Here is an 18,797-nt window from a genome sequence, read left to right on the forward strand (position 1 = left end):
CTAATGCCCCCCCCCAATAATGCAGCAAATACTGCTGTTCATGTAGTAATCATAATCGTATAATATTTTCTCTACACAGAAGAATGATGGATAAAATGTGCAGTAAGTTGGATTTTTGTGTTCGTTGTTAGTGCTCCGGCATGTCAAGCAGCTGGAGAAGCGTCTGATGTCCACCGAGGGCCGCGTCTCCCCCGTGAGGGAGGCCGTCTCGCGCTTTAGCTCCAGACTTTCCCAGGCCGAGGAGCTGCTGGCACAAGCTCAGACCACGAACACACAGACCAGGCAGAGGCACCAGGCCAACGTCCTGAAGCTCCAGAGGAACAAGGTAACTCCCCACTGAACCCAGCGCTCCAGACGGCCGAGCACGGCTTGAGCGCCTGATCCTCTCACCCCCCCACCCTGCTCCTCATCTACCCTCCCAATCCCAAGCTCTGCATTTGTCAACAGGGTTTAATTGAATTATATTTCATTGAATGCTTCAGGGGTTCAGACAGTCAGTGGAGGAGTTGGGTTATGTTGAGTCTGGCAACAGTCTTCCTCCCCTCCCCTGTTATGGGAGTCCAGCTTAGCCTTTTATAAGCACAAGGAAATAGTTTCTTTATGAACAAGCTAATAAATAACTAAAAGTCATGTAGAAATGGAGCTGGGAGCAATAATGAAGGTGCCAATTAACCTGGTGCCTTTCTCTACCAACTGTTCTCAGGGTGCAGTGACAGTTTGAATTTGAATGTCGCTGGACAATTTTCTACAACCAATGCAAACTCTCTCAATCTCTTTTCAATGTTTTGTACCAAGTACCATGACACTTATAGTGTTCCTTAAAGCTCAAACGGGGGTCACAGAGGATGGTCACACTTTAAATGAACTTAAATGTTGACATGATAGGAATGTATCATGGTTAGATGCTATGATAATGGGGACAAAACTCTACATCTCTGTAATTGTTTTTCCAAACATGTCATAGAGTTCAACTCAAAACAGCTGCTGGAAATTATTATTACAAAAGTATTGCAATTCCAAAGCCAAAGGCAGAAGGCTCTGCTGTCTTGAGTACCTTGGCAAGACTTATGTTTTAATGGTCCTTATTGTTTATTTACACAATCTGGATACGTTTTCAATAGAAATAAAATAAAATCAACAAGATAACACTGGCTGCTTTACAAAACCAAACGTTGCAGGAACTGTGTCAGAAATTGGTGTTGTTCTAATATGCCATAAATAAATCAGGTTGGCTGCTCCACACATGTGGGCATCTGAGAGATTAGATCCTGTTTGTTATCCTCCAATCGGATCTGAACTGCCTCTGAGATGGCTGGGTTGTTTTCCCATAAAACCAAAATATAACATGATGACATGCCACGGTAGAATAACTATGTATGTATGTAAGTTGTCTCCTTACAGACAAACCCTGGTGGCAAGTTGAGTTTAGATTAAAGATGGCACCTTTACTTAGCTGACATGATCTCTACTGATCCTTGGTGAGTGAGTGATGTAGAGATCTGTCTATTGTGTGTGATTAGGCGCAGCAGCAGAGGCTGGGGGAGAACTATGAGGCTGTGAATGAGACCCTCAGCGTGGCAGCGGACATCATTAGTGACGCAGAGATTGGTGTGGACGAGCTGGGCATCATGGTGAAGGTGAGCATGTTCGCCATTGTGAACATAATGTAAAGTGTTAAATACACATATCCACAGTTTGGAGATTGGAGATAGATACCATCAAAATGAGGACTTTCAGTTTGAGAAGATTTTCTAAAGATTTATGAGAGCAGGCTTGGTGGAATGATGTCATTTTAATCTACCGATTTAAATCGTCCAATGTATTTTAAAATTCTGTGTCTGGCAACAATATAATTTTCCACAGTTCCTATTGATATCTTAAACAGCAAATTATATTGTCTTGGGGTAATGCCATTAAACATGATTCTTTTCAGAACGTTAGCCAGTACCATGCTTCCATTGATGGGGCCAGCACACGGCTGATGGACAAAACAGAGAGCCTGTCTCTAGCTGACAGGGACCTGGTGCAGAGAGCCACAGAGCACGCTGAAGATCTCGAGAGACAAGCTGAGCAACTGGAGCGGTACGTCCCACAACAGCATCTTTTCCAAATGTGGACTACCAGTACTTTTTACCTGTATTGTTAAGTGCTACACTATACAGATTGTTGAAAATTGATGCATTATGTCCTTGTGGAAGGATGGAATCCTTCTAATGACTTAAAGGAGAATTCCGGCGATTTTTGACATAGATCTCTGTTTCTCGAGGTCACCGAGTGCTGTCGGTACGAAAAAATCCCTGAAAACAATCGGTTTTACCTAGCTCGAGTTGCTGCAGCCAACAGCTAGAGCTGCCAGGCAGCTACAGTGCTACACTCTGGGGGCATGCACATGGGGGCTATGTGAAAAATCACTGGAATTCTCCTTTAAGGCCTTCACTGTATGAAAATAACATAAAATCCTGTGTTAAACATGCCTTTTGACAAAAACTAATTGTAATATGTTCGTTTCAGTAATCTCAAAGAGAGTGATGCAAATGGGTTTGTCCAGAAAGCTATAGATGCGGCCAATGTATATGACAATATTATCAAATACATTGACGATGCAAATATAACAGGACTGACCACCCTGGACTTGGCTACACGCGCTGAAGATGTGAGTTTGTTAAACATAATGGAAAAGGTTAAACAGTGTAATCATTCTACCATTCCGCATTCTCAAACTCATTTGACAACTGTGCTTTGTGCTGTGTGTCATTTATCAAAGGCAATCAATGGTGTTGGTACACAGCTTGACTTTCTGAAGACACAGAGTGATCTCTACTTTAAGGAGTCTGTCTCCCTGCGCTCTGAGGAATACGGTAATATGAAACATGTTTTATCAAACATGTTTTTTGAATTTCCCCTTGGGGATCAATAAAGTATCTATCTATCTATCTATCTATCTATCTATCTATCTATCTATCATATTTTGTCTTGAGATTCCTCAGTCAGCCCTCAGTCAATGAAAACACAGTGATGTTGGCTCTTTTATGTTATGTTTCTTTGAACTGAAGGATATATATCAGTGGTCCCCAAACTTTTTCTTCCGAGGGCCAGCTTACTATGCCTGGCTGTGAGAGAGGGCCAGAGACTCAGAGTATATCAGTAACCATAAATAGCTTAGTGCTGTGAACAACAGCAGTCTACCTTAGTTGAATATTCCATTACATTTAATCTATAGGCTATTGCAATTTAATACCATTGTTAGCTGTGTTTATATTGCCATCATGTGTAAAATGTAACTCAAATTAAATAATACTAATAAAGAGACTTTTGCATTCCCAAAGGTATTAGCAGGTAGTCCCAAAAGTATATTTCATTAAAAATGTGTGAACTATGAACTTTTAATGTGTGAACTCTGAAAATTTAAAGTTCTCAAACTATGAGAATTTTATGAAGTGCTGAAGTGGTCTGAAATGACCAAGTCAAGTCAAGTTTATTTATATAGCACATTTCATACACAGAGGTCATTCAATGTGCTTTACATAAACAAAACCAAACAATAATAACAAATAAAAGCATAGAAGGGCAATATAGTCAAAGAATAGTTAAAAGGTAAAGATCATAATAAAAAGAAAACATAAAACACAAGGTAAAATCATTTAAAAATAAAGAATAATTAGTAAGCAAAAACAAAGGCAAAAAGTAGTAAAAAAAAAGTAATAAAAGACAAAGTAGAATAATTATCAAGGCAGATTCAGAATTTGTAACTCGGCACAGTTAGCAGAAAGCCGCCTGAGAACAGTTTGGTCTTAAGTCTAGATTTAAAACTGGCTACAGTTGGGGCCTTTTTAATGTCATCCGAAAGTTGGTTCCACAGCTGAGCAAGATAGCAGCTAAAAGCTGCTTCACCATGTTTAGTTCTAACTGTAGGTTTTACTAGCAGGTTTTTCACCTGGGACCTGAGAGGACGAGAAGGTGTGTACTGCTGAAGCATGTCTGACAAGTATTTAGGTCCTGCTCCATTTACTGATTTATAAACAAGCAATAGTGCTTTAAAGTCAATTCTGTGACTTACTGGAAGCCAGTGCAAGGACTTAAGAATTGGAGTAATGTGGTCAGTTCTTTTAATTTTTGTTAGAGTCCTAGCTGCTGCATTTTGTATCACCTGAAGCTGTTTAATAGTCTTTTTAGGAAGGCCTGTGAACAGTCCATTGCAGTAATCAACCCTGCTGGAGATAAATGCATGAATGAGTTTTTCTAAGTCATGTTTTGACATCAGCCCTCTGAGTTTGGCAATATTTTTGAGGTGGTAAAAAGCTGATTTAGTAATCGCTTTCATGTGGCTGTTGAAATTTAGATCACTGTCAATTAATACACCAAGATTTTTAACAGTATCCTTTGCCTTCAACCCTTTTGTGTCAAGGAGAGTGGCAACCCTAAGTCTTTCCTCATTTTTACCAAATATAATTACTTCAGTTTTTTCTTTGTTCAGCTGAAGAAAATTTTGAGACATCCAGGTGTTGATTTGTTCTATACACTGACACATAGATTCAAGAGGACCATAGTCGTTTGGTGATAGAGCTAAGTAAGTTTGTGTGTCATCTGCATAGCTATGATATGAAATCAAATTATTTTGAATGATTTGTCCAAGTGGGAGCATATAGAGGTTGAATAATAGTGGCCCCAAGATCGACCCCTGGGGAACACCACAGGTCAAGGACGTTGGTGTTGAGGTACAGTTTCCGATGGCAACAAAGAAGCTCCTTTCTTGTAGATATGATTTTAGCCAGCTGATAACTATGCCTGTAAATCCAACCCAGTGTTCTAGTCTGTGTAGTAGAATATTGTGTTCAACAGTGTCAAATGCTGCACTAGGGTCCAGTAGCACTAGGACTGATGTTTTACCTGAATCTGTGTTGAGGCGTATGTCATTGGAAACTTTAATGAGAGCTGTTTCAGTACTGTGATTTGCCCGAAAAACCAGACTGAAAGTAATCAAAATACCCATTTGATGTTAGGAAGGTGGTTAATTGATTAAAGACTACTTTTTCAATAATTTTGCCAATAAAAGGTAGATTGATATGGGCCTGTAATTGTTTAGCATGGAGGCATCCAGGTTATTCTTCTTGAGAAGTGGCTTTACAACAGCTGTTTTCAGTGACTTAGGAAAGGTGCCAGACAGCAGTGATACATTTACAATTTGAAGGACATCCGCCGCTATGAGGTGAAAAACAGTTTTGAAGAAATTGGTAGGCAGAGTGTCTAAGACACATGTGGAAGAGCTGAGATTCTGTACCGTTTTTTCAAGTGTTTTCAGAGTCCATCAAGCTGAACTCTGACATCAAGTTTAGTTTCCCTCTGTTTGTTGCTGGAAGTTCAGGTTGTTGAATTTGTAATTGAGCAGATATGTTGAGTCTGATTTTGTCAATTTTACCTTTAAAAAAAGATGAAAACTCATTGCATTTATTAGTTGAGAGAAGTGCAGGGCTTAATTGTGAGGGGGGGATTTGTTAACTTATCAACAGTTGAAAATAGAATATGAAAGTGTTATTTGAACTTCTATTGATAATGTTAGAAAAGAAAGACTGTCTTGCTTTGCATATTTTCAGAGTTATATAAAAGGAGCATCTCTTTATGGATTTCATAGTGGATCTGAAGTTTGTATTTACGCCATTTTTTCTTTCAGTCTTCCTACACTCTCTTTTTAGAAGTTTAACTGCTGGATTTTGCCTCCATGGTGCTTTCTGTTTGTCCTTAACTTTCTTGAATTGTAATGGAGCAATGTCATCCATAATGTTTGCCATTTTGCATTAAAGTGATCAAATAAGTCTTCAGAGTCTGACAGTTGACTTGACTTTAGTGAAAGTGCTTGCTCAAAGAGAGCACTTGTCTGATCATTTATGATTCTCCTTTTTACCATCATAGCTGTGTTTTGAGTGTGTGGGGACATAGACACATCAAAGAACACGCAGAAATGATCAGATAAGGCCAGGTCTTTAACAGCTGTAGAGACATCGAGACCCTTTGTGATAACAAGGTCGAGGGTATGGCCGAGAGAGTGTGTTGGCCACCATTCTAACTTTCACTCACCTGAACTTGTGAACATTGTATGAACATTTGAACAAATAAAAATAATTATCCCAGAAAATCCCAGAAATATGACGAATATAAGTTAGTTAGTTATTAACAATTCATTGATAAACTTTTAGAATACTCTTACATTGTTTGCAGGTAGGACTACATTTCATTCCGTTTTTGATGGCAAACGCGAAACAGCGCCAAAACAACCACCAGTGGACAAAAAGAGTATTACATGTGTACTGTTAACCCTTAAAGGTGTAGGTTTTTGAACGTTCTAAGTTCCGCAACAATTGAAGGTTCTAAAATTCTATGTTGAATTCAATGAACTCAAATATTCTTTAGAACGTTCATTTCTCAACATTCCCGTCACACCAGTGTGACGGTACTCCTTTAAGGGTTAAGACTCCCCATAGAGAATGAATGGGGGAAATTGCGGAGGTTATAGTTTGATGATGTCGTACTCCCGTGCGGGCCGGTTGCTATATACCACGGACATGTTTTGGAGGGCCACCCAAAATGAGGTGGCGGGCCGTAGTCTGGGGACCACTGATATATATAGATCATAGCAATAGCAAATGGTGGTGGACATTCTGGGCCCTGAGTTGACTTTGCTTTTCAGAGGTGAAAAAGTTGGTCCACGACACACTGACTTACATTGAGGAGACAAATGAGACACTGACTAACTCAAACAGGAAGCTTGATGCTATACTGGATGACCTCAATGCATTGCAAAAAGGTAACACTTATTTTTCCTTTTGTGTGTATTTCCTAAATAAATATATGAACTCAGTTTGTATTGAGAATACTGTAACTATGGACATCTAAAACTTGGAGGCGTATGGTGAGGCATACCATGTGTCTGTTCATGTATTGCAATCCAAGTCTTCTTCTGTGATTCTGTCCCCGTCAGACCGCACAAGCACCCGGCTGGAGTTCTCCCAAGAGGTGGCTAAGAACACCCTGAACCGCTCAGCAGAGGTCCTTGAGACCATCACCCCCATCAGCCAACAGGTGCAGGAGTGGTCCAACAACCTGCACAACAATGAATACTCAGCAGAAGCCTTCGACCGCGCAGTAGTCCAGGCTGGAGAAGCGGGTAACCCAATTCATACAGACCTAAACACCAAAAGAGAACTTTGGTTTTTTACTGAAGCAGAATAATTCAGTCCAAGGAGCACTTTTCACTCCAAAGGATCTTATTAAAATGTAGCATTACTATGTGATGTTCCACAATTCCTCACATCCTCGAGCGCTTTGGGTTGCACTATGTGCATGTTAAATGCGCTTTAAAATAAAACTGACTTGACATGGTGCAGATGTAATGATGTGTGCCTGATGTGTCTGTATGCAGTGGAGAACCTGTCGGAGATTGTTCCGGAGCTTCTGGATAAACTTCGTGTGGTGGAGGAGAAGAAACCTGTCAACAATGTCTCAACCAACATCATGAAGATCAGAGAGCTTATCGCCCAGGCCAGGAGTGTGGCCAAGAAGGTACGCTAGCCAGAGGGCTTGCTTGGACCATGCAGCCAGATTTAAACAGACTTTTGCACATAACAGCATCTCAGTCCTTAAAGATGGAGTTGGCAAGATTTTTTTGATCATATTCACTGAAACCGACACTATGCTCCGACAGAACAACATAAATCAGCCGGTTTTAGCATAAATCAGCCCTGCACTTCTACCTCCACCTAGAGCCTGTTATTTGTTTTGCAAAAATCCACAGCTCCCGGTTCTTCTGGTCCAATCAGAGCAGGGCTCTCTGAGACCTGACTGTCAATCACTGTCTGGTGCGCACTGACGAGCACAAACTCGATGAGAGGGTGCTCGGTGGTAGTAGGGGAGGGGCATGAGAGTTGTAAACATTAAACATTTTTTGGCTAAGTCCCCTCAATCTGTCAGACTTGCCAACTGCACCTTTAACGTGCCAAATGGAGCACAGTGCTGAGAAAATGTACTCTGCTGGTGGCAGATGGCTGATCCAGTTTTTATGTGCCATATGCGCATACCATACTCTGAGACTGGGACAGTCTGAAGATACCATTGTCTTCATCTATTTTACAATCTCAAACTACTGAACATTTTTTTCCACAAATCACATATTTTGTCATGACTCAAAGTTGTTAACCCTTTAGGCGCCAGAGGTTTTTTTTTGAAACGTTCGATTTTGACATCTTCATTTCAAAAGGCTATATCTTAAAAGTGATTAGAGATAGAGACTTTCTGTAAATTAGTGAAATATTAAGGATGACCCAAAGTTTATGTAGAGATTAAATGTTTATATCTAATTTGCATATTATGACGTCATATGGTGGCGGCCATCTTGGATTATAGAATTTTCATGAAAAGTTGCATGTTTGAATGATAAAATGCACCACTTCTTTTCCCCCAAAATGTCCCTCACCTTCTGTATGCTATATTGGACAATACTGAATGCTCAGGTAAATAGTAAGTAGTAAACAAACTGTATAAATCATTACTAATAAATGGCAGAAACAAACCAAATGCATGTAGCGGTAGGCTGGCCTTTTGCTGTAGAGATTTTCCATTTACTACATACAGTAGGCACTCTGATTCCATGTATGGGGCACATATATATTATTCAGATGACACACAAACACAAGTAGACAAGACCTGTTTAGTTCAAAAGCTCACTTGCCATGACAAGGCACAGATCAGGAGTGAGATGATGACAAGACAAGAGACAATGTTAGTATTTGTTTTCTTTTTGTTGTTTTTGTTGATGTTTTTTTTGTTGTTTTTTTCTTAGCTGACAAAGACACACACATCACAAGGACATGAACACACAAAAAAGAACACATGTCCTAAATGGTCAGGGAAATAGATAATCAACAGTCTAAATCATTACTAATAAATGGCTGACAATTTTTTTTTTTATGTAGCAGGCCTTTTGCTGTAGAGATAATGACTATCCATATCCAAATCCTATCCATACAGGACCGGCATTCCCATCATCTTGTGATAGACTATGCATGGCCTAATGGCTCTCCTGCCCCGTGTCACCACCTCTGCTCCTGTTGCAAGCAGCATGGCCAGATCTGCCTCGCGCTCGCTTCGAGTGGAGAGAATTTGCGCAGCTCACACGCACACTAGCTCCGGTATTTCCCGCACTGATTCAGTGCGCTGTAGCTAGAAAGTTTTGTTTAAAGCATGTCGTTTTTTCGACTCGGGGATGACGGATGACTCGTCTGCCATCTAGTGGAGTGGAGGTTGAACGAAATATGACACCCTATTTGACTAAATCGGCCGTTTTATTCAGTACCGCATCTTGTCGAGTAAACTCGACCGTGGCGCCTAGAGGGTTAACTTTCTACTAAAAGTAATGTCCAATGTCCAAAATGCAAGCAAAATGACCAACTGCAGACAGTAGCAACAACACTGTTTTCAAGATCAATCATAATGTATCTGTGCGCAGGTCCAAATCTCCATGAAGTTCAATGGCCAGTCCTCTGTGGAGGTGCAGCCTCATCCAAATGTGGAGGAGCTGAAGGCCGTCACCACCATCAGCCTGTTCATGCGGGTGGACCCCGACAAGGACCCCATCGAGGACCGTTTCATCCTCTACCTCGGAGACAAAAATGTGAGCAAGATGCAGAGAGAGAGAGAGAAAGAGAGAGAGAGAGAGAGAGATGAGAGAGAGAAAGAGAAAGAGAGAGAGCGAGAGAGATGAGAGCAGAGCTGGCACATCACCCAGCACTGCCTCTCGGGGCTTATATAAGGCAGAGCAGTACAAAGCACCAACTTCACAAACTCTCTGTTGTCTGTGTGTGTGAAAGTGTGTGTGTGTGTGTGTGTGTGTGTGTGTGTGTGTGTGTGTGTGTGTGTGTGTCTGTGTGTGAAAGTGTGTGTGTGTGTGTGTATGTTTGTGTTTTGTGTATGTGTATGTGAGAGAGACTGAGAGAGCTTCAGTTCTACCACCGAAACTTCAGAGAGTTTGATCTTGAGCGCGGCACAGATGAAAGGCGCAGCAGAATCATGGGGAGATGAATAGTTTGTTGGGATCATGTGGAACAGGAAAAGCCTTGGAGAGCTGACAGTTGCCTTTTTCAAAAGGTTTCCAAGAGACGCCTGCAACAATGGCTTGTGTGCTTTCAAAGTGGCAGATCATTTACATAAGCATCAGAGTGCCCCCCACACACGGGAGCAGTGTGAAGACAGGTCCTGCCTGGGCCTCACGTCACGTCGCTTTAACGATGCCTCTCTCGGAGACTCTGACGGCTTCCTGCATTATTAAATGGCGGCGATGCCGCAGTGAACTGCTAGTAAATGGGGAGAGAGAACGCAGAAACGCTTAAAGTGTTTTTCTGGGTGTCTCTGCAAATGTGTGCTTGTTTCATTTGCTGTATTGCCGTATGAGAGGGCTCATGTTTGTGTTCTATAGGTGCAGTATCTTTACAGAGGGAATAGGCTACACCATAGTGCACTTACATGTTCATGCATGAAGTATTTGAGCTAAAGAATGCTGGTGGTATTAGTTAACAGTCTTTACCTGCCTCCTCAGTCTAGAAAGTGGTAACAAATGTATGTTTTATCTTCTACAGGGGGAGAAGGACTACATGGGTCTGGCCATCAAGAATGACAATCTTGTGTATGTGTACAATCTGGGAAAGGAGGATGTGGAGATCCCACTGAGTTCCAAGCCCGTTAGCTCCTGGCCTCCCGTTTTCAACCTCATCAGACTGGAGAGGTGACAAGACACTTCTGATTGCTTCATTAAACACTTACTGGCCCCATTCCACACAGCTCTCTACTACTCTCTAAACGTGCTGCCTTTTACACAGGAAAAGCTGCAGACAGGAAGTTGGCTAATGCTCCTTATGCAGAGGAGAACTCTCCTTTAGTTATTTATTTTCTTCCAATCATCCCAGACATCTGCCTCAATCCGCTGGTGGGAGTTGTGTTTTGTTCCCAGAAAGTTCTTCCTGGCTTATTACTTCACAGTGGCAATCTGCCAGAGCGCTGGGGTTCAGAGCGTGTCATGTGGACATTAAGGCATTGTCTTCATAATTAAACTCCCACTGCTCTATGCTCCTGCTACAGGCTGGGTCGCCATGGGAAGATCTTCTTGACCGTGCCCAGTCAGAGCAGCACAGCTGAGCAGAAGTTCATCCAGAAGGGTGAGGCTGTTGGGGCGGACTCCCTGTTTGACCTGGACCCCGCAGACACAGTCTTCTTTGTAGGAGGCGTCCCTCCTAGCGTTAAGGTAGGCAGAGCACACATCAGGAGGGCTGCATATTCTCCTGGCTGCACTGAATTCATTTCTTGGAAGAGGGTCTCATCCATCAGCTCCTCTTCCCAAATAGTTTGGATTTCACACATGACCCAGTTCCACAGCTGAGAATGCACTGAATTTGTTTAGGCTGCAAGCAAGCAGCAATAGTGAGTTTTGTCTCTGGCGGCAGTGCTTTGCTATGGCAAGCCTGTGGTATGCCGTTGGAAAATTGGAAAAGTCAGTCTTGCGTAGTATGGGTTTGTTGTATTTTGAGGTACATTTGTTGCTCATGAACTAAAATACTCTTATCATGTTTCTTGACAGCTCCCTCCACCCCTAAGCCTTGCACCATTTGTGGGATGTCTAGAACTGGCATCTTTGAACAATGATGTCATAAGCCTTTACAACTTCAAAGAACTCCATAAAATGGATGTGGTGGCTTCACCACCTTGTGCCAGGTATGTCGTTTTGTCGATATTATACCAACTATGTTATAATGGTGCATTAAAAACAGGTAAAATACTTAAACGAGTTAAAGAGACACTGAAACTTCAAAGACTATCACTTCATGAATCAAACAGCAGTGCCGTTGCCACCCTCTCCAACTTCTAACACGGGTCGTTTCTTGTTCATCTTATTCCCAAACCGCGGTATTTCTCACTCTATGTCCTAAACAACCTTTGCCCAAAAAGAGGCACCAGGTCACACCCTGTCAAGACGGACTGTTCACACATATGTGTGTGTGTTTAAAAAGGCCTCTTTCTCCGCTGAGGCCGTTTCCTGTGTATAAAATAAACCATCTGAACTTTTGCACTGCAGGAACAAACTCGCATTCTCTCAGAGTCGAGTGTCCAGCTATCTGTTTGATGGCACTGGCTATGCCCTTGTCAGTGATATCGAGAGGAGGGGTCGAATTAGCATTGTCACCAGGTTTGATGTTGAAGTCCGAACTGTAGCCAACGACGGCATCTTGCTTCTGATGGTCAATGGGGTAATTAGTTATTTTTTTTCCCCTGAATGCTTGGAGGTGAAATTGTCATCACTGAACTTATACAACAATAATTGTACAACAATAATTATAATGGTGGATAAAGTAGTGTGTATATTTTTTCCAGTCAAATTACTTCTTGCTGGGGCTGAAAGATGGGTACCTACATCTCAAATATGATTTCAACTTTGCCGGAGGACCAATTGTCATGGACAGCAAGTCACCTAAACTTCAGATCAATGATGCACGGAACCATGAGGTAAAGTTTCAACAGCTGACATTTCTTTCCTTCCAGCAGTATTATTCACCTGCAACGGAAATAGACGCCCTTTCTAAAAATATCTCTTTTCTCAGGTGTCTGTAATCTACCACCATTCGAAAAAGATCATTCTGTTGGTGGACAGGAGTCATGTGAAATCCATGGAGAATGAGAAAAAAGCCTTGCCCTTCTCCGATATCTACATCGGAGGTGCTCCCTCCAGCATTCTCAACTCCAGGCATGTACAGTTAATGAACTGATGAATGAAAATGAATGCACACAGTCCCACTCACACACAAAAGAAACGTCCTTGAGAGCTGCCCAACCTTGTCTCGCACAAAAGTAGCTTCCTAACCTTGGAGGTGTAACATTGAACAATTGTAATACAATCTCAGTGGAGCACAGAGGCTGGGATTAAATAGCATTACACAGGCACGTCCTTAGTGTCCCATTAGGCTTGTCCTCCGTTCCTTAGCAGTGTATTATCTTCTCCCCATGCGCAGGCCAGAGCTCTCCTCTCTGCTAGGCCTGAGAGGCTGTGTCAGAGGCTTTCAGTTCCAGAAGAAGGATTTCAATCTTCTTGAGGAACCTGGAACCATTGGCATCAGTAGTGGCTGTTCAGAAGAGTCCTTTGTATGTATTGATTATACAAATCTTATTTTTGATAACATGTAATGTAGCAAAGTCCACTTTTCTGATGTCCTTTCATTAACTTTAAATACAATGTAATGCGGTGTATAGGTCTATTTAGAACTTTCACAGGGTCCTTAGTCTATTGTAACAATGACTCTAATATCAGTAAACAAAAAATAACTCTTTGTTATATGTTGTTATCAATTGTCTCATCATTATCATCATTGTATGGACAATATGAATAAATCTGAATTTCAAAGCAATATTAACTGGTAGTAGAACATTAATATTGCAGAGGAACTATTCTATAAGATTTTTAATTTGTTAGCTGTCACCTTAAATAGATGTCTCGACGAGCATACTTCACTGGAGAGGGCTACCTGGGATCCACAGCCAAGATTACGCCATTTGAGGCCTTTGAGGGGGGTTTCAACTTCCGAACAGAACAATCTGCTGGTCTACTGTTTTACCATAATGATGGGGTAAGCGTCTTGGTTTTAATATAACATTGAGTTTGAAATCATCTCCTACATTACAGTACAACAGATAAATGCCCCTAAAGGTCACAGTATGTTGAAGATGCAATTGACTCTATATGACTGCATGGTTTGGGAAATGATCCATTTTGTGTCCCTCAGACTGATGAGTTCTCAATCTCACTGGAGAATGGAGGAGTTGTGATGAATTCTAAAGGGACCAAAGTGAAATCACAAAAGAAAAACTACAATGATGGAAGGCAACATTTCGTTGTGGCCTCTGTGACCAATAAAAAGTAAGTCAGTTGGTCAAAAAGTAAGACAGATTATGGTTAAAGAGATTATTCTAAAGAGATGCCAAAATAAAGAAAGAAAAAGAAAAAGAATAAAAATGTAAAATGTTATCCTCTAGGTATGAACTTGTCATTGATGACAGCGACAAACAAGAGAAGAAACATTCACCAAGCTCAGCTATATCCTCGGCTACCACACCAAAGAGCTTCTACCTTGGGGGCTCTCCTACAAGCAAAATTATGAACTTCACCGGCTGCATCAGCTATGCATACTTAAGCAGGTAACTACTCATATCACCTCAAGACATCAACACTGCTTCCATAATAGGTGCTTTACCTGAATAATAATGATTGTATTTCAACCTCTGATTTATAGAGAATCTCGGATACCACTATTAACTGCCCTGTGTTAGCAGTTAATCACTGATAGAGGGTCCACTTATGCCCAAAAGCACTGCTAGTGAAGTGAAATGACACGTGAAGCTCTGTCTCTGTTACTGAATGTTAAGCTCATCGCTCCTGTGTTACACCTCTACAGGCATGACAGAGACATTGAGGCAGAGGACTTCCAGAAGTACTCTGACAAAGTCCAAGCCTCCCTACAAGACTGCCCCATGGAGAAAGCCCCTGCTGCTCTGCGCCACAAGCCAAGCAAAAATTCCTCTAAACCCAAACAGGGAGGTTCCCGCAAGGTAAATGGAAGTGAAACAGTAAAAAAAACACTATACACATCTGTTTATATATACTATAAGTAGGTACCTGCAGTATGGTCTATAGGAACATGATCATATTCATATTTCTAGGTTTATCACAAATGTTTTGTAGAGGTGCACATTTGTGATAGTAATATGTGCAGTTGTTAAATGATCTCTCTGTTAGTAAATGAGTATCTTTCCTCGTAGGTTGGCAGAGATAAGTCCAGCCTCCCTCAGGGTCTCCTGGGTTTGAAGAGTGAACCCTTGGAGGCTCCACAGACAGAGGTTGCACCCTGTACCCTCTCCCAAAGGCCTCGGGCCACACGCCATGCTCACCAATATGGGGGAACAGCAAACAGCCGTCAGGAGTACAACATCTCGGAGTCCATCAATCAGAGGTTGGTCTCTGATTAAAGGCTTAAAAAAACACTTAGCAAGAGAGAGGTCTCATCTAACAAGACGTGTGGTTCAGGGGTTTCATCTAACAAGACGCATGTTGTCTGTCTGTTATCCCCAGGTCTCACTTCTCTCTGTCTCTGAAGACTCAGTCCAATTTTGGTTTAATCTTATATGTGTCAGATGAGACAGAAGACAACTTCATGGCACTTTTCATGACCCAGGGGAGGCTCATGTACACCTTCAATGTGGGCCAGGAGAAAGTCAGGATCAAAACCCAGGAGAAATACAATGACGGAGCTTGGCACAATGTAAACACAATCCACACATCTCTCCCTCCATAACCACCTCTTCACACGCCATAACATCATCTCATGAGTTTACATCTTCATCACAACGCAGTGATATCACAAGCCAAGGATGTTCTCTTGTTTGTCTGTGGGTGGGAAACAGTGACATCACTAGATGCACTCATTCAATTTCAATGTGAAGGCTAACAGAGGCACCACCTCTTCTCCTCCAGGTCATTTTCACCCGAGATGGCAACATGGGCCGACTGATAGTTGATGGTCTGACTGTTCTTGATGACCGAGTCACAGGCATCAACGCCTCATGGCATGTCAGTGGCTCTGTGTATGTGGGAGGGGTACCTCCAGAAAAAGCCCAGAAGAATATACAGGTAAATAAATGCACTAAACATATATTTTGTAGTGAAGGTGCAGAATATATTTAGCCCTTCTAACAGTTCTTCTCAAGGACACAGTTTATCCTATTTTAATCAATAAAACTTTGCCTAAGCTGTGGTAGACCTCCACCATGGAATCTTTACAACAGTATCCATATTTTCCACTCTTATAATGTATTCCACACACCACAGTATTCTTTTCCCTTTTCTTATAATTATTCACTTTGAGGCCTTTCTGTCTTTCCTTTCGTCCTTTAGAGGAACTCTGCATACAGTTTCACTGGCTGTGTGAGGAGCCTTCAGCTGAATGGGCGGAGGTTGTCCTCAGCGTCCCGAAGCTTCGGGGTGGTTCCATGCTTTGAGGGGCCCTCTGAGCCAGGGGCTTACTTCTCCGAGGAGGGCGGATATGTGGTTCTGGGTAAGACACAGCTCCTCATTCACTTTTCAAAAGCCAAATACATTCCATGATCACATGTAGAGAAAAACAGGAAGGGCAGACATGCTTCTCACTGAAGAGATCCTGTAATGTGGCTCCCTCCTTCCCTCTGACCTACTCAGATATAGATAGCTGTGTAAAATGTTTGTGATTTTAGCAAAGGAGGAACAGCTTTTGGACACTTCACATGGTGCATGTTATTCACACTTCATATATGACATATGTTCACAGTAAAACAAGAGGGTAGAGTTTTAGGTAGGTTTCCTTCACTTAATGTTAACAAACTTTAGGGTTCTCCACTGCAGAGAGGAGACAGAGGCTCCTGTAACGGCAGTGGAACATGATAGCCCCAGTGTGGCTGTGAGGGGTGACGGGATTGGAGGAGAGGGCAGGGTGGGGGGATACTATCAGACACCAAGGTCTTGGGAATGGCGCCACAGCTGTTAAATAAGCAGGGAACAATTTCACACCCCGGCGTGGCCAGCTGAGTTTCACACATGCACATGCCACAGTGCGTGGAAACGCAGCAAAACATTCCAGGTCGGAGGTGGCCGGTGGAGGTGAGGTGCTGCAGTGCAGAAGGGGCAGACTGGAATGACCGTCTCTGTCTTTCCCATCCTCCCCCACAGATGATTCATTCAGCCTGGGCCTCAAGTTTGAAGTGGTGGTGGAGGTGCGCCCCCGTGTGGCTACCGGTGTGCTACTGCATGCTTACACAACAGAGAAGGAGTACCTCTCTGTGTATATCCATAACAACCAGGTAAGGTTCAAATGTCCACTAGAGATGCATTCAAATGAGAGTAGTGATTCAGTGGACCTTACCGAATAACCATTTTCCGTGCGTTTTTCAAGGTTGTGGTCTTGGTGAACAATGGCATCCGCGAGTTCTCCACTGTTGTAACTCCAAGGTTGGGAATGTGTGATGGCAGCTGGCACAGAATTACAGGTATCATTTCCTAAAATCAGTTTATGTTTTTGGACTTTTCTTCACTATGAGGACAAAATATTTATAGTGGTATCCAAATGTCCAGAGGTATCCAAATGATGTCCAGTGTTATCAATATGTCCAGTGGTATCCAAATGTATCTGGATATCACAAACTGAAATGAAATGTAATGCTATAGATTTTATTTTCATTCTTTCTCTGCATTGTAACTTACAGTGATTCGGGATGCCAATGTTGTCCAGTTGGATGTAGATTCAGAGGTTAATCATGTGGTTGGACCCCTCAACCCTGGGGCCCAAATCTCCAGGACTCCTGTGTTTGTGGGAGGAGCTCCATGTAAGTGAAAGGACTACGCCACAAGACCAATATTTAGCATTGACCAAGTAGTGCAGGGTATTTATTTCCCAATGACCTTACATGATCCACAACTGTTGCAGTACAGTTGCAGTACGCATGAAATCTTCATTGGAAGTTCACACATGCATACCTTTTCTCTCCTGGTTTGTGTTATTTCCAAAACTATACATACCATTGGTAGCCATGTATAATACATAAAGTATAGTACAATATAATACAGTACCATATAATAAAACATTTGTTTGTTTAAGCCATATGCTGTGTATTTCACAGTTAGTTAGGCTACTATGTGTATATATTCCTACAACATATCCTTATTGAGTTCCTTAATGAATATGAAGTGAAAACAGCCTAAAAGTATAACAATGCCAGTAACCTGATCATTTTTCTCTGCTAGCATCATTGCTCCCACAAAGAGTTGCAACCAGGAGATCTTACACAGGCTGCATTAGGAATCTGATTGTCAATGAGACTCTCGTCAGCTTCCGCAAAGCAGCTCTGGTCAGTGGAGGTGTCGGCGTTAACTCTTGTCCTGCAGCCTAACAACAACAACTTCATCACAACAAAATCTTCCCATGCCATAGCAACAAGATGCTGAATGTCAACAACAACATGCTGATTATCATGTTTGAAAGGTGTTTTGTATTAAATGCCATTATCATTCTTGTGTCCTAATGGGAGTGTCTGTTGTGTTGTCAGTATGTTGCATAAAACACTTTTGTCCAAAACCATCTTGCACTTGTGAGTCACTTATGTTATGAAATCTATAAACAGAAATATTTTTCACTACTGAAAATACCACAACTGATATGACAACCAAATTAAGTTTCCTGATCAGAGCTCAAGCAGTAGCCTAGACTAACCTTTTTTTTCCTCACAAATATCGCCCTTCATATCTAATAGCATATTATGCTGCATATCATTTCATGTATTAACAAACTTTCTATCCTTTGGAATTATATTTTTCTTTACTATGGAAATTTGGTTCTACAATAAATCCTGCCCATGTACGCGTCTGGTTATCCATCTGTACAGATACGCTTGCAACTTTTAAAACTCACTTACAAACTGCAATTTTGAAAGTCTTACTATAAAGAAAATAGAGACTGATGGAGAGAAATTGTAACCTGACTCCGCCAGATGGATTTGCTCCGCATATGATCTGCGAGTGAAACCTTGAAAGATCAGGATGGTCTCACGAGGCTAGAGAAATTGGACCAATGTCCTGCATGATGTCCTGTGTGTGTGTATGTGCGCGCGCGCGCGCGCTACCTTGTTCTGCTAGGATGTTGGCTTTTACTGTCTATGGATGTTGGTCTGGTCAGATTTGGGAGCAGCCT

At 41.9% G+C, this 18,797-nt stretch overlaps 1 protein-coding gene across 1 annotated transcript in view; it reads left to right on the forward strand.

Annotated features, from left to right (window-relative positions):
* lama4 (laminin, alpha 4) overlaps positions 1–18,188 on the forward strand; it is a 29,853-nt gene extending 11,665 nt beyond the window's left edge. The window contains exons 13-40 of the mRNA XM_048250906.1: positions 132–325; positions 1,521–1,637; positions 1,934–2,082; positions 2,512–2,653; positions 2,765–2,858; positions 6,683–6,799; positions 6,974–7,159; positions 7,415–7,554; positions 9,497–9,661; positions 10,623–10,768; positions 11,122–11,284; positions 11,618–11,751; positions 12,113–12,284; positions 12,409–12,540; positions 12,636–12,778; positions 13,044–13,173; positions 13,518–13,655; positions 13,812–13,945; positions 14,062–14,223; positions 14,481–14,634; positions 14,845–15,035; positions 15,155–15,344; positions 15,557–15,712; positions 15,977–16,136; positions 16,784–16,914; positions 17,007–17,100; positions 17,317–17,436; positions 17,855–18,188. Coding sequence (XP_048106863.1) covers positions 132–325; positions 1,521–1,637; positions 1,934–2,082; positions 2,512–2,653; positions 2,765–2,858; positions 6,683–6,799; positions 6,974–7,159; positions 7,415–7,554; positions 9,497–9,661; positions 10,623–10,768; positions 11,122–11,284; positions 11,618–11,751; positions 12,113–12,284; positions 12,409–12,540; positions 12,636–12,778; positions 13,044–13,173; positions 13,518–13,655; positions 13,812–13,945; positions 14,062–14,223; positions 14,481–14,634; positions 14,845–15,035; positions 15,155–15,344; positions 15,557–15,712; positions 15,977–16,136; positions 16,784–16,914; positions 17,007–17,100; positions 17,317–17,436; positions 17,855–18,000 — 4,100 coding nt within the window. The 3' untranslated portion in view covers positions 18,001–18,188. The remainder of the gene's footprint in view (positions 1–131; positions 326–1,520; positions 1,638–1,933; positions 2,083–2,511; positions 2,654–2,764; positions 2,859–6,682; positions 6,800–6,973; positions 7,160–7,414; positions 7,555–9,496; positions 9,662–10,622; positions 10,769–11,121; positions 11,285–11,617; positions 11,752–12,112; positions 12,285–12,408; positions 12,541–12,635; positions 12,779–13,043; positions 13,174–13,517; positions 13,656–13,811; positions 13,946–14,061; positions 14,224–14,480; positions 14,635–14,844; positions 15,036–15,154; positions 15,345–15,556; positions 15,713–15,976; positions 16,137–16,783; positions 16,915–17,006; positions 17,101–17,316; positions 17,437–17,854) is intronic.
* Positions 18,189–18,797: the final 609 nt, after the last annotated feature.

Source organism: Alosa alosa, chromosome 8 (assembly GCF_017589495.1).
Source record: "Alosa alosa isolate M-15738 ecotype Scorff River chromosome 8, AALO_Geno_1.1, whole genome shotgun sequence".
NCBI lineage: Eukaryota > Metazoa > Chordata > Actinopteri > Clupeiformes > Clupeidae > Alosa > Alosa alosa.